The 11,702-nt window shown below is 38.9% G+C and overlaps 1 protein-coding gene across 1 annotated transcript; it reads right to left on the reverse strand.

The window, feature by feature from the left end:
• Positions 1-7,392: 7,392 nt before the first annotated feature.
• LOC133039602 (uncharacterized) lies at positions 7,393-10,369 on the reverse strand. The gene is made up of 7 exons (XM_061118500.1): positions 10,302-10,369; positions 10,085-10,151; positions 9,756-9,932; positions 8,848-8,890; positions 7,982-8,673; positions 7,696-7,887; positions 7,393-7,608 (listed from the first exon to the last, which is right to left on the reverse strand). Exons 1-7 carry the CDS (start codon positions 10,367-10,369, stop codon positions 7,393-7,395), a joined length of 1,455 nt encoding a protein of 484 aa, XP_060974483.1.
• Positions 10,370-11,702: the final 1,333 nt, after the last annotated feature.

The raw sequence follows: 11,702 nt of genomic DNA on the forward strand, positions 1-11,702 counted from the left end.
ACCCTTATGATTCAGTATTAATTGCAATACATTCATATCGGGGGCAAATAATGATGATTCCAAAGAGTGTTTTAAAAGAGATTACTGCTATATGTCGAGCGTTTCTATGGAAGGGAAAGATAGGATATCAAGGCCTAGGGTATGTAGCTTGGAATGAGATATGTAAATCTCACAGGGAAGGTGGTCTTGGTTTCTGAAACTTAATAACTTGGAACAAAGTAGCTCTTAGAAAGTATGTATGGGCGGTTGCCACTAAACAAGACAATTTCTGGGTTAAATGGGTACACAATATATACATAAAGGGAATGTCTTGGTGGGATTAAAATGCAACAATGCAATGCAGCTAGTACTGGAGGCAAGTAACTCGAATCAAAGATGAAATCAAAGAAAAAGTTTCTTTACAACATTTTCTGCTAAACAGGTGATCTATTCAACATGGGTATCGAGTGTTCGCGCCACATTGTGAAGCCAAGTCATGGTATGGAGAGATTTGGGGTATGTTTCTTATCCCTAAGCATCGTTTTGTTCTTTGGTTAGTTATTTTAAATAGACTACAAACAAGGGACAAATTACCTAATTTTGGCATAGTTACAGATGATACTTGTTTGATTTGTGAGCAAGATGCTGAAACCATACATCATCTTTTTTTTTTATTGCCCATTTAGTAGAAGGTGTTTGTAGGAGATCAAACTTTGGTTAGGATGGAGAACCTTGAGTACTTCGTTGCCCTAAATTTTTCGTTCCATTAAGAGATCAAAATAGTCGAATTTCAGGAGGTAGGAGGCTGCTATAGTTTAGTACATTTGGAGGAGTCGAAATACTATTTTGTGGGACAAATGTGTAAGCTCGTTACCCATGTTAATGCTCTGCATTCGAGATGAGGTGAAAGTTAGAATTTTATTAATTTTGCCTAAAAAATGAAATAAAAAGACTTGAATTTTTTGAGCAATTGTAAATTTACAACACAATTATTTTTACAAATTCTACATGTTATATAGATTACAAAGACTGTAATGGTACTGTTAAATTGTAAATTTAAGTTAATGCAATACAGTGATTTTGATTTCTAAATAATAATAATAATAAAATATTTAGCACCCTACTAAACTTGAACTATAAACGTTAGAAAACATCACGTGTATATATATTTTTATATAGAGAAGAGATGTATGTTTTGCACCGGTCAGTTATAAATTAATTTTGTTATCAAATTTTAGAATAGCAATATGTTTGTTAGAACTTGTTGCCCTCTATCATTCTCATAATAAGAATAATAATAACTAATGGAAATGTCTGTAGTATGGTATGCCTTTTTTACCTTAGTGATGCGGTAATAAATATTATACAATTTTTTTATTTTTATTTTAAAAAAAGAAAAATTAAAATCATAATTAATTTACGATCTGTAACAAATTAAGTCTGACCTTACCGAATTATGATTAAGTGAAAAAATGTGTTACCTCAATAGACTTTCTCAACAATAATAGAGTAATGTGGCAGTTATTTTCAGCTAATAAAATCTGGTTAAAATGAGATACACAGTTTAGAAAAGCATTACCATGTATGTAAGTGTAGCATTATCATGTGGCTGTTCTTCGTGTTTGGTAGCCGGGTTGTCTAATTGTCCTCAACTCTATGATATTTACCTCTTGCGCTGTTCTCTTGTCATTACTTTGTGCTTTATAATATTTGAGGAAATTCATTTTAAAAATATATATAGAGAGTATATTTTAACATACATTTTGTATGCCTATAATATTTTGGGGAATTACACCATATATATATATTTTAATTTAATTACGATTTGAATTTTTAAAATAGTCGCAGCGCTAGTTGCAATAGGAGTTTCTATACGATTTTTTGTTGCAATTAATTAGGCTGCAGCGCTAGTTCTAATAAGAATTTTTAGGTAAAATTCCGTAAAAATACAAAACAAAATGTTTTATGTTTTGAAGTTTAAGAAAAAAAAAACTTGAATAGATTAAATCATAATATTTATCCAACTATTAAAATTTTATCGTAAGTACTGCTGTTAATGTAAATTCTAAAAATTATTCGCACCTAAATATATAGAATAAACATATAATTTTTTTATATATATATTTATATAAATTTAATGGCACCAAAATAATAACATTTATATACACATATTATTGGTTACTTATGATAATAATAATAATAATTAAAAGCACAAAAAAAAAAAAACTACTTAGTATAGTCTTTCTCAATAATATGATTGACTTTGGGAGTGGGCCAGCATAAAGGTTGGTGGAAGAAGTTTAAAAATAGAAAATCGGTAAGATTGGGACCCAAATATCCTAGGCAAGACAAGGATTGTTTCCATTAATTTTAGCTATTGTTTTCCTATATTTGCACGCAAATCATACCTAATTATTAAAGGGAAATTTCAATTTTTGACCCTAATAATACAAGTCATATCAAAATTTATACACTTCCTTAATTTGTACAAATTTAGTCCATTAATTACATGAACTTCCCATTTTACCCTTTTTTTTCCCTCTTCCCTCTCTCTCGTGCACCACTCTCTCTCTCTAGAAAAAAACTGAAAAATTTATCAAAAAATTTCCCTCTATCCGTCTCACTCTCTTTATTCCCTGTTGAATGGTTGTTTTCTCGGTGGGTGTTGGTGGAAAACCGAAGCACAACTCAATATCACTCAAGAATCTTACACCATTATAATGGGTAAGTTGTATTTTAAGCATTTTGTTTGACTTTATGTAGTTTAAAATTGTTATATGTGTGTTTATTGTTGGAACTGCTGTTTTTTGGTCTGAAATTGTTGAGATCTGGCAGATCTGGTTTTCAGTCGAATTCTGGGTTTTCCAGAGTTATCGATGATATATCGATACTATGTCGATGGTTTGTCGATGATTACAAAAGTGAAGGTCAGTGACGACCATTATCGACGTTATGTCGACATAATGTCGACATGTTATCGACATCATGCAACCAACTTGGTATTTACTATTTGTCGACATTTTGTCGACAGTTGTCGACAGAATGTCGACAATAAGCATTTTTCTTTTTTTAGTAGTTGTCGATATTTTGTCGACATGATGTCGACAAAATATCGATGCAAATAAAAAAAACCGTGAATAAAAGATAAACATAACATAACATTAAAATTAAATAGAGTTCATTAAAAACATAAAATAACATAAAAAAACATAAAAAAAAAACAGAAAATAAAGTTCATAAAAAAAAAACAAACATTAAATAAAACTCACCACAAGCCATAACATAAGAAATTATTTTTTTTTAAATTCTTTGGCTTGTGGGTGAGCCTTGCAATACTTGCATAATGTTCCAGGCTTCACCGGTTTACCGTTAAAGATGCCTAGTTTGCAACGACGGCATCCTTCGGGGAACCCTGGTGGTGGAGCCGGCCATACACCAGTTTTGCAAAAATGAGCTTCAAGTTGCCTGAACCTGAACTCGTTCCCACATCGTTCTCTTTCGAAAGCTCTTTGGGCGTCAAAAACTTTCTGCATTTCAGGAGTAACTATGCCAACATCAGGCTCCTGCTTCAGCTCTTCAGGAGTTAAGATGGGGAATTTGCCGTTCTTTCTTGGGGCCATATTTAGAACTTAAGAGAATAAGAGAAATTTTTAAGAGTAAGAGAGAAGTAGAAGACAAGAGCACTTATGAATAAGAAAGGGATTTTCTTTTAGAGAGCAGTAAACATGTTGGGAATGTATGAAAATTTAATGGTCATTAAATGCGTAACTGTACAGGGAAAACGCATGAAATGGTGTATTTGTCGACTGAATGTCGATAGTATGTCGACATGATGTCGACAACATGCCAATTTAGTACCACTGCTAACACATTTGTCGACGCCATGTCGACTTCATGTCGACATGTTGTCGATAGGACACGTGTCTGACATGCAACGTGTCAGTTGGGAAGGGTTGTTGGGAACGTAGGTAAAATTTATTAACATTAAATGTGCAACCGTTGTTAATTGTCGATTGAATGTCGATGGTATGTCGATATTATGTCGATGGCGAGCATGCTTGGTGTGGTTGTCGACTGTATGTCGATAGTATGTCGACACAATGTCGACAATTGGTGCCCTAATTTCTGATGTTGTGATTATCGACATTATGTCTATTGATATCGATGGGATGTCGATTTTTATTTTTTTTTGGGTGTTTTTTCCTTTACTCACCTTGTTTTTTTGGTTTGCAATTGCAGGAGACAAAGTGTTCCTTGTTGTATCGTACGATGGTGTTTGGTTATGTGAGAATTATAATTGGATCTACAAAGCAAATAGCAGCTTGACGTTGACAGTTACAACCGAGACAACCCTACAAGAACTGCGACAACTTTTATATGAAGAGTTGGAAGTTGATCCGGTAGCGTATGATTTAAAGTTGGAGATTTGTTCCTTGTACATGAAGGGAAAAATGGTTGCACCAGAGGTTATTAAGAGAGAACGCCAACTGAGAACGTTTTTAGAGATGAGGGCAACAATGTCAAATACAGAGTTTATGCCATTATTCGTGACCAAGGTGAGAAAAGTTGGGAATTCGGAGCCTACGCCGCCTACTAATCCTCTCCCTCGGAGTGTGGTAGGGTCTTGCGTTCCCGAAACAGATGTTGGGATTGGTGTGAATGAGGAGGTTCCGGCCAATTTAGAGGTTCCGACCAATTTTGATGTTCCGACCAATGTAGGGCAAGAACAAGAAGCGACAGGATTTCATCAGTTTGAAGAGTTCGATACACCCTTCTACAATAACGATCCTATTGTAGATTTGAATATGGACGATGAGCATGATTTAGAAGTCGATGAACCCGTAGCGGGACCATTGTTGAGGTTAGAGTGTGTACCGAGTAACCAAGGTACACAGCGAGAACGACAACCTCGTAGTGAAAATCGCACTACACCTGGAACTAGCAGTAGTCGACCAAGCGGGCGAAGAACATGCTCGTCATGCAACGTTCTCAACGTTCTCCTCTTTTGAAGTTTGTACCAAGTTCAAAGCTCCCATGTGGATAAAGGAAGATATAATGGAAAATCATGAGCTAACTACTTGTTTACAAAGTAAGGAAGCAGGGGTGATAGAGCTTGGTAATTTTTATGAAAACAAGGAAGAACTGAGACAAGTTGTGGGTAGGTTTGCACTTAATAACAATTTCGAGTGGATGGTGAAGAAGTCATCCCCTGATGTGTTGTACGTTACATGCAAGGCTCCATTGTAAATGGAGATTGAGGGGAGGAAGAAGATGCATTCTGACAACTTTGAGGTCACTGTATTTCACAATGAACACACATGTAACTTGAATGCGAGACGTTCAGATCACCGTCAAGCAGCACCATGGGTAGTTGGCCACCTTATTAAGGGGAAGTACACCCAAGACGGAACTAAGTACAAGGCTAAAGACATACAGAGGGACATGTTTGACAACTACGGTATCAGTATGAGTTATGTGAAGGCGTGGAGGTGCAGGGAGATGGGACTTACGTATGCTAGGGGTACGCCTGAGTTTTCATACATGAAGCTTCCTGGGTACTTGTACATGCTGGAACAGAAGAATCCAGGTACCATTACTGACTTGTACTTAGAGGATGAACGGTTCAAGTACTGTTTTATATCACTCGGTGCATGTAGAAGGGGCTTTTCTTTTTGTCGTCCTGTTTTGAGTATCGATGGCACCTTCTTGAAGACGAAGTACGGCGGTATAATGTTAGTTGTTGTGGCATACGATGCGAACAACCAATTGTTGCCGGTTGCTTATGGTATCGTTGACAGTGAGAATAACGACTCCTGGACGTATTTCTTACAGAAGTTGAGGGTAGCAATTGGCGTGGTTGAGAACTTAGTGTTTGTGTCAGATAGGCATCAAAGCATTGATCATGCTGTTGAACTCGTTTTTCCCGAAGCGGTCCACTGTGCATGCTATCACCACATTGTTATGAACGTGAACGCCAAATTCAAGACTGATGCTTTTCACAACCAAATATATAATGTTGCTTACGCATGGTCGAAGACTGAATGCGATAGAGAGTTCGAGAAGCTTAGAAAGATGAATCCGGCCATTGCTGCATATGTGGAGAGTATAGGGTTTGAGAAGTGGGCTCACCCTTATTGTTTGGGCGATAGATACAACATCATGACGAGCAACGCTGCCGAAAGCTTCAATAGTGTCACGAAGAGTTCAGAAATATCCAATAACTACTTTGGTTGAATTTATCAGGTTCACACTCCAATCGTGGTTCGCTGATCGCCTCGAAAATGCTGACAAATGTGCCACCCCTTTGGCCACGCTCTTCGAAAAAAACTTGGCAAAAATTCATGAAAATGCAAGGTACAGGCGCGTCCAACGAAATGGAGCCAATTTGTATAACGTTGGTAGGGGACCTAACGGTGAAGGAGGTGGTGATGTGAATCTAGTTGAAAGAACATGCACCTGGGGCGTGTTCACGTTATTGAAACTCCCTTGCCTTCATGCATGTGCCGCGGCATTGAAAACGAACACAAGTGTGTACACGCTTTGCTCACCTTATTATTCAAAAGAAACGTGGAGGAAGATTTACGATGATACCATCAATCTTGCTGGTGACGAGGATGATTGGGTTCTCCCAGAACACATCAAGAATATGAAAGTTGGGGTACCTGTGGAAAAGAAGCCTGTAGGTCGTCCAAGAAAAAGCAACGCTGGAAGAAGACGGGAGAACCGTTTCCCGTCTGGTGATAGAAAAGGTTCTGTACCACGAAACTGCAGCCGCTGTGGCAGTTCAGGCCACAACAGAGCAACATGCAAAGCCCGCATCTGAGGCGTCTTGTACGTATTCATTGGGAAATTTGATATATTGTAATGATGCATATTTTGTCATAGTTATTTTTGTTGAGGTTGAATATTTTTTAAATATTTTAATTATTTTTAGGTTTAATAGTTATTTTTGTTGAATAATGTTGATATTTTATATTTGAAACCACGAATAATTATCAAAATTTGAACGAAAAGAAAATCTATATATACATAACTGTAATGTTAATTACACAAAATATACAATGTCCCAATAATTACACATATAATCAGCCGACATTTTGGTAAAATAAATCGACACACCACCGTTGACGAAACATAGCTATCCGGTCTAGCGTCACATCGGTCAATCCACGCTGCATCATGAGATGCTCCACATACTCAATGCAATACACGCCACAATCACCACTAAATGCAAAATAAAATGTAAAGTCAGTCTAACGTAAAACATATTTTAATACTATAGTACTTTTTTATCGCTATGTACCTGGTTGCTGACTTCGGAACTAAGTCGTGAGTGGCTCGAGTCACGTGCATTTTTGGAAGCACCGTGATGTCACAGTTAGCTAACGCCATGATCTGGTTGTTATGTGGAAATTACCCGGTTGCAAGGATTAGCGAGGGCAGCAGTTCTGCCCAAACCTTCAGGATGGGTTCCAAGGCAGTCCAATGACAGACGCTGGAATCACAGTCGTAGACATTAATTTTCCACAGCTCTATGTCAACTTCAACTGTGACCCAGTGCCTTGCCGTGGGAAGGTTCAGAACGAAGTAAATAAACTCATTACCCCTCCATCTCTCAAAGACTTGGGACTGTAATTACAGAGAACAACGAAACAATTAACAAACCATAATAATCTTCCCAAACAATTAACATTTAAAATCTTACTAAAACAATACCTTATGAGCCCCTGTGCAGTAGTCCAGGATATAATCCTCCCATTTAAAGTTTTTCCTCGGACCCTTGTGGCTCGTCCATGCACTGCTGATCATGGCGGTCACGAATGTGGAGAGAATGATACCCTTCTGAGGAAATGTCAGTGGATAGTCGGTGCGTCGCCTCCTCAGCAGATGCATTGCTGCATCTATATGCTGCATATAAAGGGAAATGTCAGTTAGACAAAAAAATATATTAATTGCACATAAAGTTGTAAAGTGAAGTAATATTATAAAATACTTTACTTACGTCATCTGTAAGCCATTCCTTTGGTGTGAGCATTATCCAAAAGAATCCTGGACCGTAATCACCACTTCTCAAATCCCGAAGTCGGTGGTTCGGAATGAGTCCAACACACCACTTTCGGAAAGTGGTTAACAATTTCTCATCCGGTGGCTCCAGGGGATCAAAAGTCGAAGATGGCCTATGTCTCCTCTTCATCTCTGTATAGTCACCGAACCATACAGGAGGCTTTCTCTTCCTCTTCCGACTCTTAACCACTGCAGGTTGTGCCTCTATGGACAGAATCTCACCCTGCGACTCGGTGTCATGTACATGGATAAGAGGTTGTGCCTCGATCGGAGTCGCTGGAGCTCCCTCATAAGGATCGTAATCGTCGGGGAAGACCTCATCCTCTTCTACTGGGGGTGAAGCAGCTGGCGGTGGGGTAGATGGATCTGCTGGGGCCTCCGGTGCTGAAGCTGTCGTTGGCGGACGATTCAACATGGCCAATATGTGTCTGAGCTGCTCCATAATTACGTTCTGACCACCCTTCAGCTCTACATGGCTGGTCTCGTATGCCTTCTTCAGCTCGACATGAGCAGCATACAGACCCTGAGTGTCAGCCTCGATCCTATCCAACCGAGCCACTAAATCAGTGTACTCGGCACCCCGAACGCCTGATGAAGATGGTGCACTGGGCTGAGGTTCTGAACCGCGGCCTGAAAAAATATATATCAAAAAAATACGGTAAGCATACGATAATTCCACAATGTAACAAATATCACAAAACAAAAACAATAAAAAATAAAGACATAAAAAAAAAGTTCCAAAAATTGGTACCTGAGTGTCTCTTTCCTGAGTGTCTGGGACCTGAGTCTCTGGTACCTGACTACCTGCCTCAGCCTCTGTGTCATCCACAACATCATCAACCAGGTTCTCCACACCATCGTAAGATATTGTCCTCACAAATGCCTCCTCCTCTGTTCGTGGAAGTAGCCCCTTCACCACTTCCAGATTCTGTTTATGGTTTAAAAAATATCAAAATAAAACCATTTAGCATTTATTACAAGCATTTATGTTAAATAATTATTCTGAACATAAGTGAAAATCATACCCGTCTAGAAAATAATGCGCTGACGTCTTTCTTCCCAATATCGCCTTTGCTTGTCCAGCTAAGCATCCTGGGGAACCGAATCCCGTGGTTCGTGCCATACCTCTTCCCAACCTCCAAAATGGCCTCGTACGCCCAATATTGTACTGCAGGTGCGAAGCCATATGCTGTGTATTTGCACTCGTGCTGAACATCCGAACTCAGCTTCTTCTCGTAGTTGGCCTTCTGTTTCAACATGTCTTTCTGAAGCGAGTGCATGAGTCTGGCGAATGAGTGCTTCCCCCAAGGAATCCGGAAGAAGAACTCGAGGTCTTCCACATATCTAAGTATGTGAGGCGTGATCAGCGCGTTTGCCTCACGGCCCAGAAGCACTGACTCCACAAACAAGCACAAGCCGAGCTTGTACAAGTCTTCCGGGTTCTGGCAGTTTGTGAACTGAAGTTGGAGTGCTTCTGTCTTCACACTATCAGACCGGTTGAAATATCTGTTGATCAATCGGTCTGACCCCGAGCGCGCGACCTGCGCAACCTTCTCCTCTTCTGTTGGCCCCGAGGAGAAGTCCAAACCCGTAATGAGTGCAAACTCCAGCACCCCGAATCGGACCTCCTTCCGACCAACATAAAACCTCATCCTCAACTCCTCCTGAGCATCCACTTTCATTTTGTGGAGCATCAGCTGGTGAAATAACACCGAGGAGAATGTCAAGGGAACGACATTCCAGAAGTTCCCGAAATGGCTTTCCTTCACCGTGTTATTAAGGTTGAACTCCTCAAACCGAGCTTTGATTTTTGCAAACACTCCAGTGCCCCTATATGTGACGCGGCCAGTAAAATGCTCGGTGGCTGGAATAATGAGTTTGGGAGCAATCTAAAAAAACAAAAAAACAAATAAATAAAGCTGCCAAAAAAATTTAAAATGGTCGACATAACATCGACATCATGTCGATATTCAGTCGACATTATCTAACAGTAAGCACACAAAAATTTCAAAACAAACATGTCGACATTATGTCGACATACCGTCGACATTATGTCGACATTATCAAAAGCAGACAAAATACTTTCATGTCGACAAAATATCGACATCCTGTCGACATTCAGTCGACAATTCAATCAAATAACAATTACACAATATATCGACATACTGTCGACATACTGTCGACATACTGTCGACATACTGTCGACATTCAGTCGACAATACAACCTAACAATCAACAAGTTAATTTAATCGACATACCATCGACATACTGTCGACAAGTCGTCGACAATATAGGGCAGAAATACACTTAAACTACCAGTCGACATCCTATCGACATACAAGCGATATCCTATCGACATACAAATTACAGCAAAATTCAAACAGACACTCAATCTATCGACATCCTATCGACAACCTATCGACATGTCATCGACAACCCTGTAATTTACACAGATTTCATTGAAACACTACAATCTACAACCTAAAGATCACAAAAGCTACACAAAATCCACTAATCTCAACAACATGCAATAATTGGCATCCAAATCTATGAAAAATGTATTTTTTTTCTCAAAAATAAACATTACCTTTTAATGATCACGGGTGGTGGTGGCGACGGGTACTGCTCGTGGTGGCGATGGGCTCTGTTCGGTGTCGACGATCACGGGTGGTGGTGGTGGCGACGTTTTGTGGTGGTCCGTGGTGGTTCGTGGTGGTTCGTGGTGGTCACTGGGTCGTGGTGGTGCTCACTGGTCACTGGTCGTGGTGGTCACTGGGTCGTGGTGGTCACTGGTCGTGGTGGTTCGTGGTGGTCACTGGGTCGTGGTTCGTGGTGCTCACTGGTCGTGGTGGGGTGTTGTTGGGACTGGTTCGATGTCGAAGAGGGATAGGGAACGCCAGAGAGAGAGATGGAACGACAGAGAGAGAGAGAGAGAGAGAGAGAGAGAGAGAGAGAGAGAGAGAGAGAGAGAGAGAGAGAGAGAGAGAGAGAGAGAGAGAGAGAGAGAGAGAGTGAAAGAGAGGGAAAGACGGAAAGAGAGTGTGAATAGGAAAATTAAATTTGAGGGGTATTTTGGGTACAAATGAGTAATAGTGGAATTAATTTGTATAAATTAGTGGAGGGTATATATTTTGAAATGGGGTATTTTATTAGGGTCAAAAATTGAAATTTCCCTTATTAAATCACCATTCAATCATCTCAAATCTCAACTTTCTTTCTTTCTTTCTTTTTTTTTTTTTTTTTTTTTTTGGAAGAAAGGATAAATATATGAAATTAAAGCTCTAGTTCTTTAAGGGCTCGTTTGGAACGCCGTATTAGATCGTATTGTATTGTATTGTATTATATTGAATTGGATTATGTATCATATTTTTATATAATACTATGTTAAACTTTAATTTATACTAAAATATTATATATTTAGGTGTCCATAAAAGTTAATATCACATATAGTTTTACATAAAAATATTGCATAAAATACAATTCAATACAATACAATACAATACAATACGACCTAATACGGCATTCCAAACGAGCCTAAGTGTGTTGTTTGGGAACGTTATAGCTTTATTGTATAAATTTTTTAGAACAGTTTTGTCTCATGTTGCTCGCTGATTTTAGCTGTTTACGGTTTGACAAAGCATGCCTTTCGGTTAAACGAT

Source organism: Cannabis sativa, chromosome 7 (assembly GCF_029168945.1).
Source record: "Cannabis sativa cultivar Pink pepper isolate KNU-18-1 chromosome 7, ASM2916894v1, whole genome shotgun sequence".
Taxonomy (NCBI): domain Eukaryota; kingdom Viridiplantae; phylum Streptophyta; class Magnoliopsida; order Rosales; family Cannabaceae; genus Cannabis; species Cannabis sativa.

Bases quoted from the DNA above. Each gene is read 5' to 3' on its own strand.
- LOC133039602 (XM_061118500.1), bottom strand. From the start codon at position 10,369: ATGTCGACTGGTAGTTTAAGTGTATTTCTGCCCTATATTGTCGACGAC. The intron at 10,152-10,301 runs GTATGTCGATTA...GAATGTCGACAG, and splicing joins TTGTCGACAGTATGTCGATG to GATGTCGATATTTTGTCGAC. The intron at 9,933-10,084 runs GTATGTCGACAT...TTGTTTTTTTAG, and splicing joins ATGTCGACATAATGTCGACG to ATTGCTCCCAAACTCATTAT.